We start from the raw sequence: 16,468 nt of genomic DNA, 5'->3' as shown, positions 1-16,468 counted from the left end.
CAGCGCTGACACAATGAAGACACGAGCTGGACAAGTCTGAAATATTACATGTAAAACATACTTTTAACAGTTACCACTTCAACAGCCTCAAAATAATTATGCTAGTCTTTACTACACAATGCCGTTTCCTTTAGGAGACAAACATACATTCAGTTTAACCGTGAAAAAAAAGACAAATTAACATGAGTGTAACCGTGACCATAACCGTCTATTGACGCCTCAAAAAGTACAGATAATGTAAAATCTTATGTAAATATGACAAAATACATTCACTGATGTTATATTAAAATTACCTCTTCCGTTCAGTAACGTTAAATGATGCCGTTAGGACCTCCCTGTCTGAGGCGAAAACCGCGTCCGTATTTTTTTTTTTTTTGCAATATAAAGTTAAGCTTCTTTGTTTCCGCCTTTCATAAAACCTTCCGCCTTTCATACAACCGGGTAAACAATAAATGATAACTTTACATTTTGAATATTTACTTACCATAGTCTTTCACTCGCTTCTCGCTTCTTTCACGCTGAGAAAATGGCGGCTGCTCGTACTGGAGACATATGATCTTGACGTGACGTGCGTGCTCTCCTTCACGTCCGCATTCTCAACCCAGTCCCGCTGGGTTAAAACGAAGAACAATTTTCAACCCAAACTTGGGTTAAAACATCCCAAAATCCTATCCAGCGGCCTCAACCCAGCATTTGGGTTGGAAAAACAACCCAGCGTTTTTTAGAGTGTAGTAATACCAAAATACTGCATACACCAGAATCTGCTACGGTAAGAAGGTCATTTACGACCCTCACTAAGGCGGTCTCAGTGCTATGCCCTTTTCTGAACCCAGATTGAAAAGGTTCAAGAAGACTGTTTTGTGCTAGGTAATAATTTAGCTAAGAAGCCACAGCACGCTCCAGAAGTTTAGCCAGAAATGGAAGGTTTGAAATAGGCCTATAGTTAGACAGATCAGAGACATCAGAACCAGGCTTCTTAGGGACTGGTGTAATAGCAGCTATTTTTAATTCTGGAGGAATAATTCCAGAGCTCAAAGATAAATTCAGAATATTAAGCATATGAGGGCAGATTGATGCTAGGCAGTTCTTAATAACTGAGCAAGGATCTAAAATACTGTTGGTTGAATTCATGGACTTAACTGTACTTGTAATGAAGTCAACGCCAATCATGTCAAAATTCGAAAAAACAGTAATTGGGGGATATAAAGGCAATGTATCAACTAACTCAACTGTGGTGATGGCAGTTAAAGAAACAGGGGAAACAACATTGATTTTACAAGCCAGACATTCAAATGATAAAACACTAGGTGCATCAATAACATTAACTGAGACATTAGGTCCAAATCTCACAGCCAAGCCACCACCTTTACCACAAGCGCGAGGCACATCAGTGTATTTATATCCATGTGGGGCACACATATTCAGATTAAGATAGTCATTCTCTTTGTGCCATGTTTCACTGAGACACAGAATGTCGATTTTCTAAAATCTATCTAAAATAGTATCAGTGATGAGTGACGTTTTGTTGTTTATTGACCTCATGTTTAAATGAGCAATTCGCATATTGCTGCAGAGCACATTCACCACAGTGTTTTGAGAAATAGACTCTGGATAGCTTAGATTTCCATAACAGATTCCTCGAGGTACAGTAGCACAACGCAGCACACGGCTACAGTTCGACCAAAACACTGAAACTCCAGCATCGCCAATAAAACGACTCTGACGTGAGCCTCTATGAAGGTGGCCATGCCGACGGAGGAGGTGAGAAGAGCGCAGAGATTTTAAAACACTATAATTTGGGCGGCCTAGGTGGTCCAGAGATAAAAGTTCAGATAGAGAGTACCGCAGCATTGTGATGTCCAAAGGTTAAGTCCTCTGCCAAGCGCTGATTCACAAAGACAACAGCAGGCGACGAACAGATAGCAGGGACAGTACCAGGGGAATACGGCGTCAGATATGATCAGCGTACAGCAGACAGACCAGAACAAATACTATGAAAGACTGGTACAGACGCATAAGTATAAACCAGCCAGATAAAACTCAGTAAAAAATTTAAATAAAATATAAAATAAAAATAAAATACGGCAGGAGAAGCGGCAACCTAACAAACAGCAGCGCCAGCGTCCTCTCCAAAACCGGATGTGGTTTTCATATCCATGAATGATAACCTGAAACCAGCTGATAAGCACTAGTGTGTTGTAACCCAGAAATGTGTTGTAGGTCTGTTCTGATGCAGACAGCAGTGAAAAAAAGCAATAGTAATGCTACAGGCGAATAATAAAATGCAAGGTAAAGATGACACAGGATGGCAAAATAAATAGTTTCATTAACTGGAGGTAAAAGAGAAAACGCTTTACATGTTGACATCAAAGAGCATGGGATGTCAAATTCTAAAATTCACAAAAAAGTCACGAAAGTCACAAAAATAATAGTAAAAAAAAATGCCAGTTTATCTTATAGACTTTGGCCTGTCCTGCTGTTTTTTGTGTTGTATCAGCACTTGTCAGTGTTATATCTGGTTCCTGAAACAAGATCCACTGACCAAAATCACAATGAGTTGTGAGCAATTGACTGCAGGGACAATAAAATAATGAAATAGTGAGACAAGATAAAAATTCGTTCAACAAATCAGTATTTTATGTATTTATTTATTTATTTTATAAATGCAAGTTTATTCAAAGCTCTGAAAGTACAGAAAACTTTTGCTATGTTCCCTTTTGTTTCTGTAACCACCTAAATGGACTGTAAAATGCACTTTTAAGATAAAGGTCAATCTGGGAGAACACAAAGACACACATGTTTTGAACAGAGCCTCTTTACATTTACACCAGAATTGAATAGTCTGGCCCAAGTCTAGACTGGAAAACAGTCTGGTTTTTATAAAGAGGTCTGCAGAAATACTGATATGACCTTAGACACCAGGCTCTTCAACAGGTTTCCTGCAGGGGCCAGAAAACTTGCATAGGAACCAAAATATCTGGATGAATTATTCCATTTTAACTATTTCTTTATAACTTGTTAAAGGAATAGTTCACCCAAAAAATTTAAATTGGAAAAATGTAGTCACCCTTAGGCCATCCGAGATGTAGATGAGTTTGTTTCTTCATGGAAATGTATCATTACATCACTTGCTCACCAATGGATCTGTTGCTGTGAATGGATGCCGCTAGATGATAAAACAAACAGATGATAAAAGCATCACAGTAATTCACAAGTAATCCAGTTTCTCTTTTTTTGAATGACACTTTGTCCTTGTCCACAGGAGCTGGCAAACTGCTGTCTCATCTCATTTTTGTCTGAGTATTTGTCTACAGCTAAATTACTTGCATATGCACATTTGATTAAGATGCAATCAAATATGTAGGCCTAAATGAATTTGAGAAAACTAGTGTATCTGAACTTTTGCCAGACAAGTCTTGAACACGCTCACTCCAGTCTGGATCTGGACCACAGATTGCTAATTGATGACCTCAGCATGCTGTTGAACTCACCGCTGAGTTCTCTGATGTATCGAGCAGCACAGCAATTTCATCTAAATCAACTGGAGAGTCATAAAAATAATAGACTTTCTGCTAGGTATTTCTGCACCTTTCAAGGGAAACTGTAGAGCTATAAGCGAGTTTTGTTTTCTTGAAAATAATAGCTGTCTCATTTCAAAGGCTGCGCCCTCCAGAGGTAGCATGTGTTGGTTGCATATGTCATTGAGGACGTCTAATTTCAGAAAAATAACCATTATAAAACTTAATGCTATTCCTTGTGAGGAGTAAATTATTATAATTTCTTTCTTACTTTGGAATATAATTGTTACTTATTTCAAATGAAGCGACTTTGATGTATGCAGCCAACAAATTTGACCTCCGGAGAGCGCAGTTTTTAAAATGAGAATGGGAAGTGAAACACATACACTCACAAGAGTGGGGTCATGTATCCCTACCTAGATGTTAAATGTAATGATGAATCCAAGATTTATCCTCAGAAGACACAACAGCATTTGCTGATGCATTTAAGGATAGATTTACTAACAGCCCAGTGCAAACTGTCTTATGGCATTAAAATAGTAGGGTTAGGGATTACCAAAAGAAATGCAATGAAGAATTAGCGCTGGACAGGCATGGACACAGTTATTTTTGCACCTGACCTTACATGTCTTAAATGATTTTTCACTTGAAATGTTGCTAGGAGGAGGTACCACAGTGAACAGAAAGCGCGTGGTAGAAGGAAGATAATTTTTTACCACATGTGCAGTATTAATTTATTTAGAATGTCAGAGGAACACATTACATATCCTTTCACTAATTTGCGCAGCGCTTGGTAGATTGTGGTCATTATGGAAATGAGATGTTGCATCTGTGTTCTTTAATTTGTGCATTGTCAGTAAATTACCCCAAAAAAATTTCAAACCCAATGGCGCTCTTTTGGAATTGCACTATTGTACTACTTTGCCCTGTTTAGTAAAACGGCCCTTTGTCACTTACAGTGTATTCAAGTTACATTTAGAAGTTGAACCTTGTACCATGCTCACTTAAAAAAGCTATGCATTAAAATCCCAAATTATTTAACTTTTACAACTATATTTTACATGTTCAAAACCCATACAACACAAAATTTATAAGATTTATTTTCCCACTTGATTTGTGTCATTAAGAGTAAAACTGTAAACTGCAGCAGTTTGTACCTGGAGCTGCTTGAATGTGAGCCAAATCGGGACTGTGTTTTCAGCAGTTTGTCAATGAGCGTCATGGTAAAGAGTTGGACATAACCCTGTGCATGTAGAACTAAATGAGTGTGTCAGTTCAGTGAGGGACATCAAGCCGATTGCTGGAAACTATGCTCATTAGTGCTGCTCATCAGAGCTACAGGGCAAAGTCGTGATATACGTTTTCTTACAATGCTTAACTTGAAGGCAGTTTGAGTTGCCATCCCGATCTCTCCCTAAATATCTCCTTCTGAGAACGCTGTATGTAAATAATTCATACTTTATGCTGATGGAAATTCAGTACCCCTTATAAAGGTGCTAAACTGAAGCAATCCAAAAAAAGACGGTGGAGCGAATCTGATCAGCGCAGGAAGGTAATTTTTATCATTGCCATAGGGATCAGTTTGACTGAACTCCAATCAGTGAGCAAGTCCCAATACACTGTTGCCAGGGACCAAACAGATTCTTTTATCTGATCTTCCCTCATTATGGTGTGTATGTATATGTGTTTGTAAGGCCAAATGATAGATACCGTCATTGTGTCTTGTTGCTATTTATAAAGCAATGAATTTGATATGTCGAATGTTCGCTTTTGTGTAAATAGTACCGGATAGATAGATACTTCGAACTGGTTTAATGAGCTCAAAGTAAACACGCTGGATTAGGCAACCATTTGTCACCCACACAAATCTCACAAGAGGAACGTTTGAAACGTGTGCTGTTTTGAAACATTGTAAATACTGCTGTGAGGCTTCTGTGAAGATGTTTTGACATACAGCACTTGAAATGTTTAAGACTGCAGTAATATGTGTGATTTTGAGGCAGTGGGTTTGTTGTCTCGGTTTATGCATGATTCACATGAACTGCAAAGCAGTAATCAATCAAATTATGTCCCTTTGCTGCTGAAAAGGAGAATCTGGAGTTTTTATTATGTATTGAAGTCAAACTGGACACAGTTTTTTAACAAGATGTGCAACACTGTTAAACCATATTTCCCAAATTAATGTTCCATGGGTACAGCTTTTGTGAAGGTCACTGGGGCTTGTCCCAAGTAACTCTTAAGTGGTCCTCATTAATAATTTGTACAACTAATGGATGGGTCAATGATGCGACACTCATGTTTTGGACTGGAGCTATTAATTTGTATAAAAATACATTAATAATACAATTCATACATAAAATGGCTTCAGCATACCTCTTCTATGATGAGCATGTTTTTGAAGTCTCAATTAAAATTCATTTTGATATTTTTGGGGGGGCATAATGTTACGATGATACAATACTGTCCTGCCATAATAATAAAGATGTTGGAACTGCTACACTGCGTATTTGAAAAACTTGCCAGGAAATATCAGACAATTTGACCTTTTTTGTTGTGAAAATGCAAGGATAGCTTAGGTTGTGAAATGTCAAAAATGACATTGACTATCCAAAAATGTAATATAGTCTTAAGTCCTGCATATGTCAGCATTAAAAATGACAAGGTCGCACCGCGGTGCTCGGGCCCTAAAAAAATATATATGCACAAGATCAATAACAATCATGTAGAAAATTTTCATTTAATCCTGACTTAAATATATGGAATCTTTCATTAAAAAATATATTTATTTATTTTATTTATTTATTTTTTTTTGAAAAATTTAAAATTGTGACTTCTTTATTATAATTCAATCATTTTTTCTTACAAAAAGACAAAAAGTCAGAAATGCAAGACATGAATTAAGAACTATGAGATATAAACATGCAATTTTAAGAAAAGGAACTGTGAGATGAAAAGTTGCAATTCCCTTTTTTATTCTGTGGTGGGAACAAGCTTCAATATCTTTAAGTGAGCATGAAATTAAAATCTTCTGAATTGCAATATTTAAATTTAGAATTTAGAGAAAAAAATTAAATACTGTAAGAAAAAGTCTGAATTCTGAGTTTATATCTTGGAAATCTGACTTTTTTATCAGAATTGCAAGTTTATATCTAGTTTACATTTTGACCTTTTTTGCAAAATTGCATAAAAAATTGGAACTAACATTTTGCCTTAATCCCATGGTGGAAACAAGTATTCATACACTCACATTTATTCAGATAGTAAGTAATTGTTATATCTTATCTAATTTATCATTGAGCCGGGTGTTTATGTACAGTGGTTTCGGGATTATTTCGGGGGAGATTAGCTTCTGCTAATAGAAGCATGTGTTGTGTCTTGCAGGGAGAGCTGCTGAGTCCGTGTCGCTGTAGTGGTTCTGTTCGCTGTACTCATGAGCCCTGTCTTATTAAGTGGATTAGTGAGAGAGGATCCTGGAGCTGTGAACTCTGCTACTACAAATACCAGGTCATCGCCATCAGCACCAAGAACCCGCTACAGGTACATCACTGCCTGCCTGGGCTTATGTGGATTTAGTACAAAAGTATGTGTTAGAGGGGTCATATGACGTTGCTAAAGAGAACATTATTTTGTGTATTTGGTGTAATACAATGTGTTTATGCGGTTTAAGGTTCAAAAAACACATTATTTATTTCCCATATAATGTACATTATTGTCTCTCCTCCATGCCCCGACTTTCCAATAAAGCAACAATATTTTTACAAAGCTCATCGATCTGAAAAAGCGAGGTGTGCGCTGATTGGCCAGCTATCCAGTGCATTGTAATTGACTGCATACCTCAAACGTGTAACAGAAATATTATGCCCCTTGCTATACTGTGATGTGCGTGTCTGGATCAGAACACTGGCACGACAAGACAAACAATAAATCCCATTACAAACGAGGCATTTGTTGCATCCAGTGGGGACATAATTACTGATTATAATGACTTAGGCTATGTTGACATTTGCCATCTTTTTTGAAGCAGCCAGCGTCTGTTTTACATTATAATCAAAATTTTCAAAAAAATCCTGAGTGCTATTTAAAACGCCACCACCGGGGTCTTTTTCTGCAGCTCACAGCATCTTTTCAAGTTGAAAAAAGTAAAACTATTCTGAAAAAAAAAGCCCTACGTCAAACGCCTTTTTGACAGCTGACTAATGACAAGCGACTGGCAAGTCGTTTCCATCAGGGGCGTAGATTACGCGGGGGACGCACCAACATATATATATATATATATATATATATATTTTTTTTTTTTTTTTTTTTTTTATCAGTCTATTTAAAATAAATGTTTTTTATTTTAATATATTTCAAAATGTAATTTATTGAGATTTTAAAGCTGATTTTTGTTGCATCATTACTCCAGTCAAACAAATTCTGATATTCTGATTTGTGGCTCAAAAAATAAAAAAAATAAAACATTTATTATGATAATGTTGAAAACAGCTGAGTAGATTTTTTTCAGGGTTCTTTGATGAATAGAAAGTTCAGAAGAACCGCATTTATCTGAAATAGAAATATTTTGTAAAAATTTTGCATTCATCCAACCACAGCTCCTGGACAAAATTGTTGAAAGCACCATACAGTTTCCTTCCCCATATAATGTTGTGCTTCCACAAACGTTGTTGTGAACTGACTTTACCCTCCCCGATAACTTCAAAAGCCAATGTTAACTTCAAAAGCCGACATTTCTGGAGCACACAGCTAGGCTTTCATTGCAGCTGTTGTTACAGCAACAAAAGATACCCTCGGCTGCAATTTGTAACCAAAACGCTGCAAGCTTTTTATTGTACTAAAAAAGCGCTCTTGTCAACTTTTTCTTTTCAAAAAACACGCCCTTATCCTGTCTTTTTACTCATTGCGTTGTGCCCCTAAACGTACCCACTGAGGTCTAGACAAATGGTACAAAATCATATGAGTGTGGTTGTACAAATTTGTACAAATTGGACACCTCGTAAAATACGTATGAATTGGTGGTGAGCACTGGTTTCATTTCTGTCCACCATTGGTATTCTTTAAAGTACACTGCATGGCCAAAAGTGTGTGGACACCTGAACATGACACCCACATGTGTTTGTTTTGCAAAACCATGCAATTCATTTTTAAAAAAGGGGGAATTAATAAGCCATCAGTCCTCTATTCCACTCTTCTGGCAAGGCTCGGCGGTGAAACACGGCTGCAGGGAACACTGCTCTCGCTCAAACACCAGAGCATTATTGAGGTCAGACACTGATTTTATACGATTGGGCCTGGCTCGCAGTCATCCCAAAGGTGTTCAGTGAATTTCAGGTTGGTGTTTTGTGAAGTCCAGCCAAGTCTTTCTATACTAGAGTCAGTAAATAATTTCCTCATGGATCCTGCATTGTGCAGAGAGCACTGTTATGTTGGGAAAGAAAATAGTATCTCCCATTTCTGGGATATTACATGACTGTATGTTTGACTGAATTAGAAAACTATGTTCACAAACTTTGGCCATGTAGTGCATCTTGGGTTACCATGTATGAGATATGAATATGGCAGTCATTCAGCACCATGATCTAGCCATCGGATCACTGTGCCATTGTACTACCACAATACTGAGAGCAGTAGCAGTGTGTTAATCTTATTCCTTTCTGTGTTAGATGAAGAGATTTATATGCTTCTCTGAGTTTAAAGCTTCTGCTCTCACTGATTTTACTTTCTGTCTTTTTTATTTTCTTTTGATCTAACCTTCAGATGATAAATAGGCAATTTTTTCTTTGTTTTTAGTTATTTTAAAGGTGAATCACACAACGTTGGTCTGTATATTGCCATTTGTGGTTGAATTGTTTAGTCGTGCTTTTCTCCGTTTGATTTGCCTATGATAAGATCTGTCATTCTATACCAAGATCAAGTGACAGCTAGAATAGTGTCTACATGAAAAACGTCTCGGTTACGTAAGGTAACCCTCGTTCCCTGAAGGAGGGAACGGAGACGCCACGTTGGTGACCGACGAAGATGGGATATCGCTTCGATAGACCAATCTACTTCGAGTGTAAACTAAATGAGCCAATGCACATTGGCATGCAATTATTGCATCCAGCTGCCGCTGATCACTGCCTGAGTACAAGAAGGCAGCAGGTGCAATGCATTCCAGTTTTTCGCTAAGGAGCCGAGCCGGGGACCCGGCAGCTCAGCGGCGGTACAGCAACCATGGCGACGGGACGTGGCGTCGAGAATGACTGACTGAAAGGGAACGTCTCGGTTACGTATGGTAACCCTCGTTACCTGAAGGAGGGAATGGTGACCAACGAATATGGGATCCCTATCAAAGCGCCATGGGTGCTGCCCCTTCCAGTGCCTTGTGCGAGCCACCTACGCCCCTATTAGGTGTAGGCCGGGGCTCAGAACAAGTAGCTCCACTCACCGTTGTCAAAGCACTACCTCACTGGGTGAGATTGGATAACACTGGGAAAATGTACCCGGTCCGCTTGGAACCGGGACGCTGCGGAAGCCCCATCCTTCCGGAAGGAGGTCCCGTTTAGGAGTATACAGAGAAATTTGAGGTGATTAAAAACCCTCTTGGGAAGGCAGAAGTCTGCCGGGAAAACACGGGCTATAAGGCTATACCGTGGACTATACACATACGAGTACCGCTTAGGTCTCAATATGGAACCCACCCTTCCATGGTTCTCACGGATACATCATGAAGGCCTGGCGCCGGACGTTCCGCCGCATCCAGCTGCTTAGGGTGATGGAGGATCTCAACAGGGTCTACAGTACGGACACTCTGGAGCAGTTTAAGCAAGCCGACACTAACTGGGGCCTCTCAGTGCCACTACCCGTTTGAGGTGAGAACACAGGAGGATACCGGCTCTACACGAAGGCTATAGAACCTAGCGAACGTGTTAGGGGTCGCCCAGCTGCGGGCTCTACAAATATATGTCAGCGAGGCACCACGAGCCAGCGCCCAGGAGGATGCAACACTTCTAGTTGAGTGAGCTCGCAACCTGAACAGGCAGGGCACATCCTGAGCCTGATAAGCCAGGGTTATGGCATCAACAATCCAGTGGGCCATCCTCTGCTGACGGCACTCCCCTTCTGCCGACCTCCGTAACAGACAAAGAGCTGGTCTGAAGTCCTGAAGCTTTGTGTCCGGTCTATGTAGTAACTTAATGCTCAGACGGGACAAAGGAAAGCCAGGGCTGGGTCTGCCTCCTCCAGGGGCAGTGCTTGCAGGTTCACCACTTGGTCTTTAAAGGGTGTAGTGGGAACCTTGGGCACGTAGCCAGGCCATGGCCTCAGGATTACCAGCGCGCGCCACCCCGAGAAACCAATCATCCAGCCGCGAGGGTTCGGGACACGGTGGGAGATTCCACTCGAGCCCTACCCTCTCGGCGGCCCGGGAAAGCATAGCTGCCACTTCAAGATCGTACTCAGGCTTTGCCACCGTCCCAGAGAGCGGTAGCGCAGCTGAATCGTTATCCGACAGCTCTCCCTCCGATGCTGAGATCGACATCTGGTCGGGGGGAGTCCCACTGGATACCGCTGGTACGCTCCTTGAAGAGGGCCCAGCGCGTTCCGTGGGTTGCTCCACTGGATCAGAGGTGCAAGAGGAGTAGTGGTCCCCAGAGGGTTGGTTCCCTGCGGGGTTTGCCACCACTGTGACCCTCAAACCACCCGTGCTACTGCTGGAAGTGGTTCTCGTCTGTCGGCTGCCAGAACGAGCCCTAGATCGCGGCCGCGGCAATGGGACTCCAACCCCCTGAAGGTAGCGGAGCCTGGTTCGCCGCTCCGAGATGGTCATATTCCCGCAGTGAGAACATGACTCATCCACGAAAGCTACCTCAGCGTGCTCGACACCCAGACACGTGAGGCAGTGATCGTGACCATCACCCATTGCCAGGTAACGACCGCACCCAGAAACGCACGGGTGAAACGGCATCCTTATAAGGACGATCCGTCGTCTTTACAAAGACGCATGCGTGAAGCTCTTTTAGAGAAATTTGCTCTTTAGGAAATACTCTTTTAGTGCTGAGGCGCACAGGGGAATTGGCTGCTTGCAACACAACGGGTAGTGCAGCCTGAAGTGTTCAATCCACTCGACACAAGAACGACCGCTGCTGAAGCGCCATCTCACCAACACATGAAGCTTCCGAGAGCGTGCTGAACTCGTAGTTCACAGCAGACACAGTTGAGCAGAGCGATACTAACGCTCGGCTCCGAAGCGAAAAGCTGGAATGCATTTCACCTGCAGCCTTCTTATACTCACACAGTGATCAGCGGCAGCTGGATGCAATAATTGCATGCCAATGTGCATTGGCTCGTTTAATTTACACTCGAAGTAGATTGGTCTATCGAAGCGATATCCATTATTCGTTGGTCACCGACGTGGCGTCGAGAGTGACCGACTGAAAGGGAACTATGTATTGTGAGCAAACAGCTAGACCATTTTTATGGGCATGATGTAAACCTGAAATGTAAAAACTGCCCTAATTGCTCAAAATATAAATCATTTTAGTAAGTTTACCGTAGTGAATTGGGGTAAGGCTTACTTGATCAATAATGTAATTTTATTCATGTTTTATTTGAAAGATATTCCATAGTGCTAATAATCAATCAATCAATTTATCAATCAATCGATGCTGTTTAGTAGTTTGGGTATTATACGATTTTTTAAAATGTTTTTGAAAGTCTTTTCTGCTCACCAAGACTGCATTTGTTTGATCCAAAGTATAGAAAAACAGTAATATTGTGAAACGTTATTACAATTTAAAATTGTAAAACTGTTTTCTATTGTAATATATTGTAAAATTCAATTTATTTCAGTGATGCAAAGCTGAATTGTCAGCATTATTACTCCAGTTTTCAGTGTCACATGATCCTCCAGAAATCAATCTACTGTAATATGCTGATTTGCTGCTCAAGAAACATTTCTTATTTTTATCAATGATCAAAACAGTTGTTTTTCCAGGATACTTTGAAGAATCTAATGTTTAAAATAACAGCATTTATTGGAAATTGGATTTTGTAACACTGTCTTTACTGTCACTTTTGATCAACTTAATGTATACTTGCTGAAGTATTAATAAAAAAAAATTATAAGAATTGAGCCCATGAGTGCAACTTTTTATATTATCATTCTCTATAATTCTGGCTGATAAGTCACTTATATTACTTGTTTAATGTATGAATATTATGCCGTGTCTTCATGATTTTTTCATGTGTGCTGAAATGTGGTACTGTACTATCTATTAGTCTACAATTTTTTGTGTCTCCAGTGGCAGGCCATTTCTTTGACTGTGATAGAGAAAGTTCAGATAGCTGCAGCTGTTTTGGGTTCCCTGTTCCTGATTGCCAGTATCTCCTGGCTGGTCTGGTCCTCTCTCAGCCCATCGGCCAAGTGGCAACGACAGGACCTGCTCTTCCAGATCTGTTACGCCATGTATGGATTCATGGACCTGGTGTGCATCGGTAGGTCATTGGATTCTCAATAACTGCAGCCTCCCTGGCAACCGACACATGTTGGAACCAGCTGAAAGTGAACAAGACGTGTTGAATTACAAGCCCACTTTCCTTTTAAAACACAGGAAAATGTAGCACAACTGAGAGGATTGTATTTTTCAGGCAAGCCACAGGGAGGCATGAGTAATTGCTGCATTTCACTTAATATCAAGCTTTTTCATTGTACAGTATCTACTGAATAAAATGCCTATAGCAAGTGACTGAAAACTTGAAATTGATTCCTGCATAGATATGATTCAAAGCCACATCCGATTAAAATTGGCCACAATACACTGGCTGTCACAGCTTCCACAAAAATATTAAGCAGCAACTGATTTGTTCATTGTAGTTCTCTAAATGGTGGAATTCTTTCTTTAGGATTTATTAGCCTGGAATTATGTTTTTATTCAACTAAAACAAAACAAAACTTATAAGTGAGGGCTTAACAGATGCATAAACCATATATTTATAGTCTTAAAAGCTTTATGTAGAAAAATCTATTTCTCTATTGAGAAAATTAATGTATTTTTTACTTCCAGCATCCCACTGTTGCTCTCTCTAAATGGTACTTTCATTACTTGCTCTCTCTCGTTTGGAACAAACCTTGAAGTAAATTACTTCACAAAGGGCTCTTGATGAGGCTATTAAAGTTTACAGACAATCATGCCTTCAGTTTACATGATTTCACCATGGATTTTAAAATGCTCAATTATTCTCATGCACCCATAGATTATCAGAAGAGTATGAGAGTTGCACAGAGCCAAAATCTGATGCAAAGATGTATTTTCCACAACAATCTCAACAGCTGAAATTGATTTTGCAATTAATATGTCCATATTAATTAAAGTTAATACAAATGATAGTAATGGCCCATCATTTCAAGTGCTTTGCCCTTATAGTAGGATGCACTTTTGATTGAAATTTACCTTGTTTGCAGTTCAAACATTTCTGAGAAAGATATAATGATTGTGATATGTAATTTGGAAGTGGACAGACCAAATATTTAGGACTTTCTATGTATGTAATATGTTGTCACTGGTCCAAAGTATTACAGGCAAGGATATGCAGAGTTTGATCTCTGGAGGAAAGGCGAGACAATGAGAGAGAGTCTAATGAGGCCAGCTTAAGGAGTAATCGCTATAAGAGAAAACACACTGCTCCCTCACGATCTGGATACAATTGAGGCATTAAATAACACACGCACACACATAGTAAAAGTCTTTTCGTCTCTCAGAGGAAATGTGCTCCTAATTAAATGATAAAATTGTGTTTCAATTAAGCATCAGCTGAACAGCTTAGAGTTGGATTGCTGTAACAAAACCACTTTCAGGGAAGATGGGGGGTTGTGCATGCCGCAGCAAAAACTAGAGCATCACTTATCAAAAAATAGTTCACTAATGCTTTTCCTGAAGTATTAGAGAACAACAAAGATAAAAACTGTTTGGGAGAAAAAACTCTGAAGTGACTCTGAAGTTAATGGTGGGTTAGTTCACTCAAAAATGAAAAATATGTCATCATTTTCTCACCCTCATATCCTTCCAAACCAATTAGACTTCTCTTTATTTTTAAAACACAAATGAAGATATTTTGAATATACTATATTTAAATACTTTTGTCAATGCATTGAAAGTACATAAAAATACTGTAAAATTAATTCATAAGATTCAAACTGTTCTTCTGAAGAGACATGATCACTTTATGATGAACAGATTTAATTTCATCGGATTGGGGTCATCAGATGCCAATTTTCCACAAGTTGATATGATTCTTTGGGAACTTAATGAAAAGTCTGTAATATAGTTTGGTTAAAATTTCTCAATGGTAGTGTAAAACAACACCTTTTTCATCCTGTCAAAAATGGAGCAAGCCATTTTGCAGCATTTTCCTTTAAATGCTAATGAGGTTTAACATTAACGTGCTTAACATTTAACATAATAAGGCTGGCCGCACACTAGACGATATTAAAGGGGTCAGTTCACCTAAAAATGAAAATTAGGCTGCATTTTATTTTTTTTCGTCTTTCTGACGAATCCAGTCAGAGTTAAAATTGTCTTTGATCTTTCAAACTTTATCATTGCAGTCAGTGGGTGTTGCATTCCTTTAGTCCAAAAGACGTTAAATAAAAAGCACCCTTCCATTAAAAAAAAAAGTGTCTCACATGGCTCCGGGGGGTGAACAAAGGCCTCCTGTTGTGAATCGATGCGTTTTTGTAAGAAGAATATCCTTATTCAAAATGTAATAATTACTTGAATCTAGCTTGTGGTCACTGTTGTAAAAGGAAGGAGTTCCGGGGGAATGACGTATGAGGTCAGCTTTGCGCAGTAGACTATGCATTAATATGTTTTTCACTAGAGCAAACAGCTGTGGTGTGATAATGGAGATAAAATGTAGACGTAGAAGTAATACGACAGTAAGAGCAAATCAGAGGACCAAGAGACTAAATCTACTAATGCAACTTGCATTTCTCGTTTCTGTTTTCTATCTTATCTCCTACTCTAAACTGCTCTTAGAATAATAAACTGTGTGTTTATCCGGCTTTTTAAAAATGGCAGTGCTAGTGTTTTCCCACATGCGTTTGGCCAATCAATGTACAGTACACTTACGTCACTGGTAGTTCCTATTGCATGGGTTTAGACCTTACTCTGAGTTAAGAGCTAATTTAGTTCCTGTAAAAGGAGTTCCTAGAACTAAAATAGTTCCAAGTTTCTGCATTGCGAATGCACGAGCATCCAGGTACTTCCGCAAATAGTTCTAGAAACTATGAAAAGGTTCCTCCAGTGCAAAAGGGGCTCATGAGAGATGCCAGTAACTAAGGAACTATTCACACAGCAGCAGAATATAGCAGTCAGTCACATTTTAGAGTGCCAAGTATGTTCAGTTAAAAATGAGAAACTTTCGGTCTCTCTCATGAAACCAACACGGAAGTGACTAAAACTGCAATTCATCAACTGGCCACTGGAGGCTGTCTCCAAAAGGGAGTAGACTCCCCATGTTAAAATGCCCAAATTTACATAAGAAAAAAATGTTTACAGCCTTGTACAAAAAGTGGTTTTGGTTTATATAGCAAATTTTGCCCTTCATGACAACTGTGAGGGGGGTGAATTTTTTTTATAACTTATCCGTTTAAATTATATTAAGCCTTAAAGTTCTGCATAATTAAGGGTTTGGCCAGTTGAGTGACAGGTTGATTGCCTCTGCTGTCCCTACCGTCGAGCTAGGTGGGCATCGTTTCAGCAACCAACTCTGGCCTCTTTGCCCATTTTCGATTATCCGGGAGTGATGCAGGCTGCCAAGATGCCAATGTTTTTATACAGTCTATGGCAGGGATAGGCAACTCCGGTCCTGGAGGGCCACTGTCCAGCAGAGTTTAGCTCCAACCCTAATTAAACACACCTGAACAAGGCAATCAGTGTTTTCGGGATTACTAGATAGATACAGGTAGGTGAGTT

At 39.6% G+C, this 16,468-nt stretch overlaps 1 protein-coding gene across 2 annotated transcripts in view; it reads left to right on the top strand.

The window, feature by feature from the left end:
* The window catches only part of marchf4a (membrane-associated ring finger (C3HC4) 4a), a 60,434-nt gene that overhangs the window by 34,423 nt on the left and 9,543 nt on the right, over positions 1 to 16,468 (top strand). For both annotated transcript variants that reach the window (XM_059554151.1, XM_059554152.1), the window contains 2 exons: positions 6,900 to 7,055; positions 12,797 to 12,989. In XM_059554151.1, coding sequence (XP_059410134.1) covers positions 6,900 to 7,055; positions 12,797 to 12,989 — 349 coding nt within the window. The remainder of the gene's footprint in view (positions 1 to 6,899; positions 7,056 to 12,796; positions 12,990 to 16,468) is intronic.

Source organism: Carassius carassius, chromosome 7 (genome assembly GCF_963082965.1).
Source record: "Carassius carassius chromosome 7, fCarCar2.1, whole genome shotgun sequence".
NCBI lineage: Eukaryota > Metazoa > Chordata > Actinopteri > Cypriniformes > Cyprinidae > Carassius > Carassius carassius.
This window is presented reverse-complemented; position numbering and strand designations above follow the sequence as displayed.